We start from the raw sequence: 13,542 nt of genomic DNA, 5'->3' as shown, positions 1-13,542 counted from the left end.
CAGCTGCAGCAGCAGCAGCAGCAGGAGGAGGTGTCTATTTATTCCCATTCTCTCTAGGGCTAATTAATCCTCACAGCGGTTAACACACACGCAAATCTTCAAACCCTAATTGTTATTCTCGCGGCGGCTATCGTATTCATATTTTCTTCCGACGAGGTACGGTTAATTTATCCATCGATTTTATTGATTTCATCAGGCGTAAATTGATTACGCGAACGCTCGAGTATGTATGAATCATGTAGATTTAAAATTTTGATTATTTAGGAGGCATTGCTTTAGGTTACAGCATTCGATTTCTGTTGATTTCATCACTCATAACTTGATTACGTGAAAACACGAGAGTTTGTATTAGTCATGTCGATTTAATCGTTTTAGGTTACAGCATTTGATATCTGTTATTACGTCAATTTTAATTGAATTAGGGTTTAAGGAAAAAGGAATTAGAACGCATGAATTTGTTGTTGATATTTTACAATTCAATCGTCTTGTTCTATAGCAATTTTATTAAATATTGTTATTGTATTTTGACTATTGAAGTGATTTGTTAAATGAATTAGGTTTCGCGATTAGAACGAATTAGTTAGAGAAACGTAAGAATTAGGTCACAAACTCACGACGTTTATTGATCGTTAAGTACACGTACAGGCAGATCTAAATAACAACCTTAAATCGAATTGTGGTTTACAGGAAGCGTGTTTTGGATTTAGTTGGAAGGGGTGGGGGTTATGGAATCTGCACCGGTTAAGAGTAAGGGAAGAAAAAGGAAGAGGAAGGGTGGGGAGGATGAAGGTAATAATATGAGCAGGAGGAAGGTAGTGCTTGGGATGAGGTGCGTGGTGCTTGTTGGGCGGTATGTGAAGAAGGAGTTTGAAGGAAGTGGTGAGTTTCTTGGGAAGATTGTTTCGCATGATACCGGATTGTATAGGGTTGTATATGAAGATGATGATTTTGAGGATTTGGATACTGGTGAGGCGAAAGGGCTTCTTGTTGGTGAGAATGAGGTGGATGGTTCTTTAAGGAAAAGAAAGAAGTTATTAGATCAGTATATTTTGAAAAAACATGGTAAAAAGGACGCGGTTAAGTCGAATGCTGGTGCTAAAAAGGTTGAAACTGTTGGAAATGATAATGGTGTTAAATTGGTTGTTGATGATAAGGTTGATAATGCTGTTAGATCGGTTGTTGATGATAAGGTTGATAACAGTGACAAGGTTGAAAGTTCTGCTTTTAGTGAAGCTCAGGGTGAGGTGGATGTGGATAGTGAATCATCTAGTGATTTGAGTGATTATGAGCCATCTGCTGATGTAGCAGAGGTTGAACGTCCTTGGGTTTCACCGCCGCAGCTGCCGCTTTCCTCTGGAAATCTTGGGGTTCCGGAGGAGGACGTGCCAAACCTTTTATCGGTGTATAGTTTTTTGCGGTCATTTAGCGTTTGTTTGTTTTTAAGTCCTTTTGGACTTGATGAGTTTGTTGGTGCTCTAAATTGTTCATTTCATAATACACTGTTGGATGCCATTCATGTTGCCCTTATTCGTGCTTTGAAGAGTCATGTGGAAATTCTCTCATCAGAAGGGTCTGAGCTTGCATCAAAATGCCTCAGGTATTTATTTACATTTGTTTTGTTTCCTTAATTAGTGCACTGTGTAGCACGTGGTTAATTGCATGCAAAACTTTGATTTTATGTTTAGAAAGATGAATTAGATAATCATAACTAAGAAAAATCTTTGACTGCCGTATTTGTTTACCTCATTTTTGGTTTTTAATTAGTGCGCCGTGTAGCATGTGGTCAGTTACATGCCTACACGGCTTACACACGGTTAGTGAAATGAAAAGCATTAAATTTATGTTTAGAAATATGAATCGAGAATCATATCAAAGAAACAATTTTATCAATGAAGTATTTATTTACCTCATCTTTGTATTTTTTTAACTATTGCACTGTGCGGCATGTGATTTATTACATGCATGCACATCTAGTTACATGCAGAATATTGAATTAATGTTTAGAAAGATGAATTGGAGATTCATAATAAAGAAATTTCTTTTTGTTGGTTATATGTTGAGATATTATTTTTGGTTGACACCAAGAGCGCTTGAAGATCTTTAACAATGGTCTAAAAAATATTAATGGAAAAGACTAAGTATACATTCGTACATTATAAGCTGAGTACTTTCACTTTTGTATAAAGGATAATAATAGTGCAACGTATTACAACTTTGCCATTTTTTCCCAAAAGAAAGGCGCGCATTTGTTATTTTTATAGATTTTTGTCTCCATTATCATCAATTTATCGTTATTGATATTGAAAACTTTCATCTTTTGTCCAGAATTATAGATTGGAGCTTACTTGACTCATTAACTTGGCCAGTGTTCATAGTCCAGTATCTAACAACAATGAGATACACAGAAGAGCAAGACTGGAAAGCCTTTTACGCTAATGTTTGGGAAAAAGACTACTATACCCTTTCTGCAGGTAGAAAGTTAGCCATTTTGCAGCTGTTATGTGATGATGCATCAAATTCTGCAGAAATAAGGACAGAAATAGACAATCGGGAAGAATCTGAAATTGGTTCCGTTTCTGATGGAGTTACTGTCTCAATTGCTGAAAATACCTCTAGAAGTGGCCGCTCTTCTAAGAATTCCTTGCCCAAGGACCAAGAAGCTGTAACAAAGGCTTCTGATGATGATGATGATGATGGAAATGGTGATGAATGTCGCCTATGTGGCATGGATGGGACTTTAATCTGTTGTGATGGATGCCCATCATCCTATCATTCCAGATGTATAGGAATGATGAAATTGAGTATCCCTGAAGGCGAGTGGTATTGTCCAGAGTGTACAGTTAACAGAATTGGGCCAATTGTTACCAAGAAAACATCTCTTCGTGGTGCTGAGTTTTTCGGCATTGATCCTTACGAGCAAGTTTTTTTGGGATCTTGTGATCATCTATTAGTGTACGTTTCCAGAACCCTAATTTTAATTTTTGATATTTGTTTCTTATCATATGTCGTTTCATGATTGTAGGATGAAAGCTTCCTCAAGTTCAGGCTCACATATTAAATACTATTCTTCGGTTGATATTCAAAACGTTTTGCACGCGCTTACGTGTTCGGCTGAGTATACGTCTTTATACATGGAAATATGCAAGGGTATTTTGCAATATTGGGAAATTCCTGGAAATGTATTTTCTTTTTCTCACTCGGTTGGAATAGATAATAAAAGTGGCATCATTAATGCACAAGATGTAGTTATTACTGTTGAAAATGCTAACAGTGTTGCTGAAAAATGTGAAGAGTTGGGGTTTGGTCAATACTCTTTGAATGAAAGCAATATTAAAAGCATGTGTGATTTGCCAACATTGCCATCCGAGAATGAAGAAGTTGAGCTAGGGCTTGGCCAAGAATCTTTGAATGAAAGTAATATTAACAGTGTGAGTGATTTGCCAAAATTGCCTTCTGAGAATAAAGAAGTTGAGCTAGGGTTTGGTCAAGACTCTTTGAATGAAAGTAATATCAACAGCGTGTGTGATTTGCCAAAATTGCCCTCTGAGAATAAAGAAGTTGAGTTAGGGTTTGGTCAAGACTCTTTGAATGAAAGTAATATTAACAACGTGTGTGATTTGCCAAAATTGCTCTCTGAGAATAAAGAAGTTAAATTATATATGGGTTCATCTTTTAAACCACAGGCATACTTTAACGTGTACATTCATGGAGATTTTGCATCATCAGCCGGTGCAAGTTTAGCTATATTATCATCAGAAGAAAAACTGGGAACACAAACACAATCTTCAACAATCAGTCATAGGAAACTAATGTCCGCTAATTACTCACTTCAAGCAAAAGCATTTTCTCTTGCTGCTAAGCGTTTCTATTGGCCAAATTATGAAAAGAAGCTTGGAGAAGTTTGTAGAGAAAGATGTGGTTGGTGTCTTTCTTGTAAAGCCGTTGTTAATAGCAAACGAGGGTGTTTGTTGAATGCAGCTGCTTCAAATGCCATTAAAGGAGCGGCAAAGATTCTTTCTTCTTTGCGGCAGTCAAAAAATGTGGAAAGCAGTCTGGCTTCTATTGCAACTTATGTTATGTTTATGGAAGAGAGTTTGTATGGTCTAACAGCTGGCCCGTTTTTGAATTCAAGTTACAGAAATCAATGGCAGAAACATGTTGAGGAAGCTGTGAGTTTGGGTGAAATAAAGGCCTATTTGCTTGAAGTGAGTATTTTATCCTGTCATTTTTATTAAATGTTTTGTTTTCTTGCATTTAAACAATCTAAACACTTAAAAGTAGTTTGACTTCAAACCTGCCAAAGCATATTTTTTAAACAAACTTGTACTAAAAGTCCATTCGTTTTGCCATATTTGTTTTGTTTCCAGTATCTGTGTTTATTTTTTGCTCCACTATTATGGACCTAAGGCAAGTTCAGTTTAGCAAGTCATACATATAGGGCCGTAAATGAACCGAACGTTTAGAGAACCGTTTGTGGGAAGTTCGTTTACGTTCACTTGTTTAATAAACGAACGAATTTCGATTAATTAAATGAATGAACGTGAACAGAGTTCGTGTTTGTTTACCTTTGTGTGAACGTTTGGTAATGTGTTCGTTTATGTTCGTTAATGTTTGTTTCTTTGCGTTCGTTCTGTTTGTTTTTCTGTTCATTAAAGGTTTTTAATATTTTATTTTTTAATGTAGTTTATTATGCCAAGTACTTCACTTTGTCTTTATTTTGGTGATCATGTCTAAAGCTCTAGTTTAAGAATTTTGATTTTTATATTTTGAATTAATATATGTTAGTTTGTGTTTGTTTATGAAATTAGTGAACGAACACAAACAAACATGAACTATAAGTTCCGTTTGGTTATGAGTTCGTGAACCGTCTGCTTGTTCGATAAATGCTCATGAACAAGGTCTTGTTCAGTTTGTTTACAACCCTACATACACATTACAAATATAAACCTAGGTTGTTTGAACAATTGAAAACCAAAAAGTTGTAACAATGTTAAATGAGAACATATGATGCATTTAGCTTTCTTTTATTATTATTATTATTATTATTATTATTATTATTATTATTATTATTATTATTATACATTTATGTCATGTGATTATTGATAACAATCTTATTGGTCGTATGTAGTTTGAGAGGAATATCCGTGACATTGCATTCTCAACAGATTGGGTTAGGCTTGTTGATGATACAGGCTCTGAAAGTCAACTCAGTCAAACTGCTAAAAACGTGACAGGGTCAACTCAAAAACTTGGTCTCAGTAGGCGTGCTAGAAAGGCAGTTGTAACAATACCTGAAATCCCTGACACTGACGTGAAAGATTTATCAACTGATTTTGCTTGGTGGAGGGGTGGCATGCTTTCTAAGCACATATTCCAAAAAGGAATCTTACCACAAATGATGATTAAGCATGCTGCTCGACAAGGTAAAGTTAATGGACCGAACGAACACGAATGAAGCATGGTCGTGTACGTTCATTTGACTTTAATCGAATAAACAATTGAACACAAACAATTAAACGAAAGGGATTTTTTTGTTTGTGTTCTTTTATTAGAAAAATGAGCATGTTCATGATGGCTCGTTAATAGTATAAGTGAACGAACATAGCTGAGCGAACACCAATTAAAAGTAAACTAGACATCAATCTATTGGGCCTACAAAAACAAATTACTAAATTATAATGGGTGATATCTTAATTCATAAACTAGACTAAATTACAATGGGCCCTATAAGTGAATATATGAACAAACGTTCACAAACAAACATGAATTAACGAGGCATGCATTCATTTTCGTTCATTTAACTAAAAGAACAAAAAAGTTGTTCATGTTCGTTTGTTTAAATAAACGAACTACCTGCCGAATGGTTCACTCAAATTTTCGTTCGTTTACATGCTTATGAATAATTAATGTACAAGTATGGTCTAAATAATGTAATTTTTTTAAATAAAATGTTTTAATATGTTGTAAGCATTTGCATATACATTGGACAACTTTGACCTTTCAGCCAGTCTGTCTCCTATTTTAGTACATTTTATCTGTTTGACTTCAACTAAATCGGTTGCAACCTTTTTTTCTGTAATCTTATTATTGTCAGTCACTAATGAAGGTGCTTAAGGGAGCATTTAACTCACTTGTGCTAATTTTATTTTATTTAATCAGGTGGTTGTGGAAAAATAAACGGTCTGCAATACGTTGACGGTCTTGAAGTTCCCAAACGAAGCAGGCAGTTTATTTGGCGAGCTGCAGTAGACATGAGCAAGACTGCGTCACAGCTTGCTCTTCAGGTAATTCTTTAAAAATGGCTTGTTGACTTGGAGCCGGGCCTTATTAGCAACACGTAAAATGGGCATCACTGTAAACAAACCAAACGAGCAAGACTGGAGCATGTTCATGTTTGTTCATATAACTTTAATGAACAAACGATTGAACACCGACAGTTATACGAATGATGTTTTCTTGTTTATGTTTGTTCGTTAAGATAATGGACGTGCTCGTTTTAGTTTATGTTCGATTGTTAAATGTATAAATGAATGGTTCGAACATAAATGAATGAACATATCTTTAGTAGATGAACAAATGTCACTGAGCTAAAACCAATTAAAAGTAATGTGAACAATGTCTTGTGCCTAAAAAGTTATTAAAAACTATACTGAATTGTAGTTGGTGTAAAAAGGTGAATGTATATATTAACGAACGTAAAGTAACGAACTTGAACAAATGTAAACTAAAAAAACATAGATGAATGTAAACGAACAAGCATAAACAAATTAAAATGGACGTTCACGAACGAAGCATGTGTTTATTTTCGATTGTTTATTAAAATAAACAAACATAAACTAACTACGAGTGGTTCACTTCATTTATAGGCCTAGGCTTCAGTTGAAACAGGTCATTTTGTACGGGTCAAGGCGGGTTGGTCAAGTACTTAAGTTTAATCGTTCTAGATTCAACACACTCGATATAAACGAGCTGTAATTAACTAATTATTAACATACATTTTTTTTAACTTCTGCAACAGGTTAGGTATCTAGACCTCCACATGAGGTGGAATGAACTCGTTTGTCCCGAACAAACTTCTCAGGAAGGAAAAGGTCTAGAAGCAGAAGCATACGCTTTTAGGAATGCGTGCATCATTGATAAGAAAACTTTAGGAAACAAAATCAGTTACGGTGTCATTTTTGAAAATCAAAAGCATCTTCCCTCTCGTTTGTTAAAAAAAATATTAGAAGTAGAAGAAACCGGAGACAAAAGGTCAAAAAACTGGTTTCTCGGGGGACACATTCCTTTATATCTTATCAAAGAGTATGAGGTGGCAACGGTGGCGGATGTAAAGAACAATTCACTTATTTCTGATGTTAAACACGTGAGCCGATCATCGAGGTTGAATAAAAAGCAGTTAAATTGTTCCGGAAAGAATATATTTTCTTTTCTAGAGCAGAAGAGGGATAATATGGGCAAGTGTTTTTGCATATTTTGTCAACATGATGTTTCATTTAGGTAATTTTTGTTTTTTTAGCTAACTGTTCTTTTTAATTTTTGTTTTATTTTCACAAACTTATATGGTTTTCTGTTTTTTAGGATAGCTGCAAGGTGCAATGCATGTCAAGGTACGTTACTGAGCTAACTGTATTTTATAATCACAGTTTTGTTTTTTTAGATGTGGCAATATGACCCTTTACTTTGTACGGTTGTGTTTGATGCAAACAAGTCAATAATAAACAACAGCTAAAACTAGGCTTGTAAACCAACCAACCGAACACGAGCGGGGCGTGTTCGCGTTTGTTTTTTTAGTTTTAACTGAACGGACGATCGAACACGAAAAATCAAACGAGCATGGTTTTCTTATCCGTGTTCGTTCGTTAACCGAATGAGCAATTGAGCATGTTCGTGTTTGTTCACTAAGAGTATAAACTAACGGTTCACGAGCGAGCATGACCAAAAATTGATTGCCAGGCATTACTGAGTTTAAACCAGTTAAAAGTAATGTGAAGTACAATATTTTATGCTTAAAAGGCTATTTATTAAAAACTAGCCTAGGTTGTAATTGGGCAAAAAGTATTTAAATGAATATTTTAGCAAACGTAAAAGAACGAACCTAAACCAATGTATACAAACGTTATAAACAAATTTAAATGAATGAAGAGAACATGCGTTTATATTCGCTTGTTTAACTAAATGAAAAAATTTGTTATCATGCTCGTTCGTTTATTAGATAAATGACCTTGCCAAATAGTTCATGAATTGGTCACTAAATGCTTGGTTCGTTTAAAGGTCTATTTGGATTTGTCACTTTTCTGATATTGGATTTTGTAAACAACTTTTAGAACAAACAGAACTGGATTTGTCACTAAACACGTGGTGTTTTTATTTATGGTTTTAAGTGTGTGTGTGTGTATAGTTTTAGTTTTTGAGATTAATATTTTTCTTGTTTCAGGTTATTGTCACGAGCAGTGTGCTGTTGGTACAAATATTCATACAACTGCACGGGTCGAGTTTATAATAACCTGTAAACGGTGTTACATCGAAAAAGAAGCTGCATGTAAAAACGAAATTGTGGGCGATTCGCCTACTAGTCCTTTACTCTTGCAAGGTAAAGAAAGTCAGCGTTCAGCAACCGTGATTAAAATCAAATTTGGAAAACAAAACGGTCACAAAAGACCGTTAGAATGCTCAAATGTTAGATCCAGTCAGCCTCAAAAAAGTAAAAGCGGTAAGAAAAACAGTAAAAACCGTTCGTTACAGTCCGACCAAAAGCCGAAAAATATTAAGTCAAAGACAGGATCAAAGACGAAAACCAGCAAACGCAACAATTGTTTGGGGTTGATTTGGAAGAAAAAGAATGCGGATGACACTGGTGTTGAATTCCGGATTAATAATATTCTTTTGAAGGGTAATCCAAATGGGCATTTGTTGGCACCTAAATGTCACCTTTGTGCACAACCGTATAACTCGGATTTAATGTATATTTTATGTGAGAATTGCAGCAGTAAGTCACTTAATTCTGTTAATCATCTAGCTTACACATTATTAAAATAAATTTCATAGATTTAATCATTTTTATATGTATTTGCAGACTGGTTTCATGCTGACTCGGTTGATTTACCAGAGTCAAAAATTTTGGAAGTGTACGGATTTAAATGCTGTAGGTGCCGAAGGATCCGGACTCCTATTTGTCCTTACACAGGTCCTGATACCTGGTCGAAGTTGGAATTAAGAAAGGAAGCCGTTGCAAAGAATCAGATGAACAAGAATTCAGAACCCGAACTGGAACTCAATAGTGATTCCGATTCTGATTTTAATTTTGTCTCTGAAACGAATGACGAGCTAATAAACGACTGGGAACTTGATTCCACTCCGGATTTTGATGCAAATGTTCAAGAGGAACATGAACACGAACACCCTTTCTATTCTTTTCCAATGGTTGACCAAGTCAATGATGACAAACTCGAAGCCGATTCTGGACCCGGCCCTAAAAAGCTTCCTGTCAGGAGACATACAAAACCGGAAAGGGAATCCAATCCCGGTGTTGACATTTCCGCATACTCTGGAATCAATAACCCGAATCCAGACCCGATAGAATCATCAACTCCGATTGTGGAATGGGATGTTTCCACCAATGGGTTTGCAGATGACATGATGTTTGACTATGGGGACTTAAACTATGAAGACATGGAATTCGAACCGCAAACGTATTTTTCGTTTAACGAGCTGCTTGCATCTGATGAAGGCGATAATGTGGGCCAGAACCCGGACCCAGTCCCACAAGTGACTGGACTGGCGCCGGGCGATTGTAACCCAGACCAGTTTCAAATGGGCATAACTTATGATGAACAAGAACACATGTTTTCTGTAGAGTCTGGGCTCGATATGGTCCCCTGTCGGGTCTGTTCACAAGCGGACCCGTGCCCGGACCTGTTTTGTAAGACTTGTGGTTTGTGGCTCCACCAGCATTGCTCACCGTGGGAAGAAGACTCGTCTTGGGAGCCTGAGACAGGGTGGAAGTGTGGCAGCTGTCGAGAGTGGTCTTAGTTACAGTTATGTTATTTCACCGAGGACAAAATTGCTTTTTCGCCCCTCTATAAACCCTTAAGCAAATTGCTCTTTTTGTTGAGATTGTACAGAGCTGCTAATGGGGAGATGGGTGTGGGTGCATTTATGCCATTTTGATAGTTATGTGGTGGTGTACTTGAGCCTTGAGGTAGTTTGATAGATAATTTTTTTAATTGCTTATGGTATTATTGACTGGGTTTTATAGATATTCTACTTGCTTATTTTGCAATGTTTTATGGGGGTAGTATGGTAATTGGTAAGTAAAGGGATTGTTTTTATAGGCGTTAATTTTTCAAAAATCTAAACCGCTTGGGAACTTTACCTTACCTTTGCAGGGTTAATTACACCAAAAAAAGAATAATTCTACCTGTGACCAGTTTATTCCTACATCAGTCAAGCCATCAAATGATTCAAAAGATAATTATCTACAAATCCATGGATGCTATAAATCATTATTTTTTATATAAGAGAAAATGAGATGGTAAATGAAAACTATTATCCCCACACGAAGTTTGTGAATAAGTGATTGTCTGATAATCGTCTTTCTGCTAAAGAGGATGTATTGAACTCATAATTCATTAGATACTTTTTAGTTTTTATGAATGACCCTGGTTTGCAAGGGTTCGAGTCCTGATCTCACCCGGTTTTACCGGCTCCTCGTTGTCATGTCGTTTGGCGGGCGTGGGTTTTATCCGGGGAATCCCTCAATAGGTGGACCGCTAGGGGCTATGGCCGGCTCGGGCTACCTTTAGCCAATGGGGGCCGCGTACGGAGTACCCGGCGTTACTTAGTTGGTCGTTCCAAAAAAAAAAAATGAACAAAACTAACTAGCTACATCACTTATTAATTTCTCGTATATGTAAACGTGTTACCTGTATGTTTTGGTTATGGAGTTGTGATATCGTTGGTAACAGGCATAAGGGTCCTGAAGGCTGAAGTAATCTCAACTGGTGTTATATTTGCGCTCTTTCACACTGGAGTGTTTAAAGTGATCATGTTTTATTTCTTCCATCATTCGCTTTTCCTAGCACTTATAAACGTGTAAACTGTAAAAGGACGAATTTCCAATGTATAAACCCTCTTATTACTTAAGTTACTAGTTTATTTGTCTTTGTCTTAGACTTTGCAAGCGTCACAACGGGCAGACGCAATATCTTCATGTTTTCATCTATAATAACCACCTTTATTAATTACTTATCTTAAGTGACATGAGTCATTCGTGTAATTAACCTGCAAACTTTTTATTTAACCTATTTACCCATTAACTTAAGTAACCAGAAACTTGTTCCGACCTGAACCCGCTTTAACCTATACCTGTTCTGACCCATTTGGCGACTGGTGTAACTTATAATATACATAAGTTAATCAAAGATAAGTTTTATAATACAATTTCAAAAGCGATCAATGGCTCAAAACAGTTTATGATAATCAAAGACGAATAAACGAACCAAAGGTTCAAAGAACAATGTTCTTATAATTTATAATCAATTAAAAACTCCCGTAAGCAATAAATACTAACACCATATTTATACTAAATAATAAAAAGAGATAAACTTGGAAGCAAGATAAACATAAAATAATAAAAGATAAAATATAATAAAAAAAGATTTCACAAGCTCCTGCATCACACACTTAAGTTAACCGCCATTAAAAAAAAAGTTAAATAACTCGTATTGATCTAAACCTATCATAATCTTTTTTCTAAATGACCCATCATGACCTAAACCCAACCATCCGGACATACAAAAATGGGCGTAGTATCATAATTCACAAGATATGAGAGGACTGTAGATATGTTTTCATACAAATAAAGTAACATGAATACAGAAACATGATTCTTCATGCGTTACTAAGAAAACTGAATACAGAATACAGAAAATAGGTGGTTGAATCAATCACACTAGTTCAAATAAAGTAACATGAATACAGAAACATGATTATTCATGCGTTACTAAGAAAACTGTAGATATGTTTTCATACAAATAACAAAAGTCATTAAAGGGGATGTAGCTCAGATGGTAGGGCGCATGCTTAGCATGCGAGAGGTACGGGAATCGATACCCCGCATCTGCAATTTTACTTTTTACGTTTTCATTTTTGGGCAAACATATTACTAGAGCATGAGCTTCGTATACTTGGTTTAGCTAGGCTTACTAACAAACATATTACTATGAAGCATTAATGGGTTGCAACAATTTTATAAGACAAACATGCTGACCCGTTTAGTACAAGTTTCGTAAGTCTTAACCATTGACTGGTTACTTTGTTTGATTTGTCCGAATAAATGGTTACACAGTTTGTGTTTGGGTTACATGGTTTTAAGTTTATTTGTGTTAGGGTTAATGTCATATTAAAGGCGTGTTTGGGATTCCTTATTTTACATTCTTATAACTTTTCAATAAGTTAATAAGTTACAAAAGTGTAACTTATGGAACTTTCCCTCTCACATAATAAGCAATTCTAAACACCCTTATTACTTTTCAAAAAGTTAATAAGTTATAAGTTGGTGAAAATAAGTAATCCCAAACACCCTCTAAATGAAACATGTGGGGGTCATGTTTGGGTTCATCAATTCAAACAATAACATGACACGACTGCCACCATCACCCCATATTAACCGAGCTTATTATATGAGTCAAATGGGTCAAGGTTGTTGATGGTCGTCGTAAATGTGTTTTTATTGCATGCAACCTCTTAATAGTAATAAAAAGGTTAGATTATATTTGTTTGAAAGGAGACATGTCAAATGGGGATTAGGCCTTAGGGGAATAGTCGCCTAAGTGTTTCGGATCAACTTGAGTTGACCCCTTTCAAATTGCACAAAAATGACTTGTTTTGACTAATACTCGCTTATTTACAAATGTCGCATATTAGACTCTTCTTTTCTGAAATTTCCTATCTTACCCGATTACTGATTTCGTGATAAGCAAAATACTTTAATATGTAGACGCATTTTTCATGATTCCTAAAGATATCATGTCATATACGAAATCCAAAAATTACTACAAAATTTACAATGATCATTTGGTAACATGAAATCATACACCCTGATCTTGGCTGTAGCTAATTTATTACTAATGCATGAATGATCTAGCTAAATGATAATCCATCAAATACCCATTGCTTTACTACAATTGGGAAGTTCTTTGGGGGACTCGGGGTGGCCCCGGTCACTGCCATTTTTTCCGTTAGTAGGGTAAATTTCGCGATTTTTCCCAAAAATTTTTATAGGTATTAAGCATGGTCACCCCGATTTATTTTTCCAAAATGCTACCGGTCACCATTGTGTTTTTTTTTTTTTGAAATATAATACCCCATCGTTTGATTTTTTTTATAAAACTCACGATTTTTATAAACAAAAGTTACAAAATAGTAGTCGAATAGTAAAAAACGTTGTTTTTATAAAACTCAAAATTGAGGGGGCTATTTGTAAAAATAAAAACTTGTTTAAACAAAACATAAAAAAAGAACGGGGATTGATTAGGGAGCAGG

At 35.5% G+C, this 13,542-nt stretch overlaps 1 protein-coding gene across 1 annotated transcript; it reads left to right on the top strand.

Moving 5' to 3' along the window:
• Nucleotides 1-487: 487 nt before the first annotated feature.
• Nucleotides 488-10,283, top strand: LOC143577672 (DDT domain-containing protein PTM-like). Its single transcript, XM_077061439.1, has 9 exons — nucleotides 488-1,597; nucleotides 2,326-2,952; nucleotides 3,023-4,205; nucleotides 5,129-5,423; nucleotides 6,160-6,284; nucleotides 7,019-7,497; nucleotides 7,579-7,607; nucleotides 8,435-8,986; nucleotides 9,074-10,283. Exons 1-9 carry the CDS (start codon nucleotides 726-728, stop codon nucleotides 10,027-10,029), a joined length of 5,118 nt encoding a protein of 1,705 aa, XP_076917554.1. The 5' UTR covers nucleotides 488-725; the 3' UTR covers nucleotides 10,030-10,283.
• Nucleotides 10,284-13,542: the final 3,259 nt, after the last annotated feature.

This window comes from Bidens hawaiensis, unplaced genomic scaffold (assembly GCF_021521415.1).
Source record: "Bidens hawaiensis isolate Kalapana, Puna unplaced genomic scaffold, B.hawaiensis_p1.1 tig00001461_1, whole genome shotgun sequence".
NCBI lineage: Eukaryota > Viridiplantae > Streptophyta > Magnoliopsida > Asterales > Asteraceae > Bidens > Bidens hawaiensis.
Note: the sequence above shows the minus strand (reverse complement) of the source record. Positions and strands in the feature narration are given on the sequence as shown.

Coding starts and splice junctions, on each gene's coding strand:
- LOC143577672 (XM_077061439.1), top strand. CDS start 726: ATGGAATCTGCACCGGTTAAGAGTAAGGGAAGAAAAAGGAAGAGGAAG. Junction 4,206..5,128: donor TAAAGGCCTATTTGCTTGAA/GTGAGTATTTTA, acceptor GGTCGTATGTAG/TTTGAGAGGAATATCCGTGA. Junction 7,498..7,578: donor CAACATGATGTTTCATTTAG/GTAATTTTTGTT, acceptor TCTGTTTTTTAG/GATAGCTGCAAGGTGCAATG.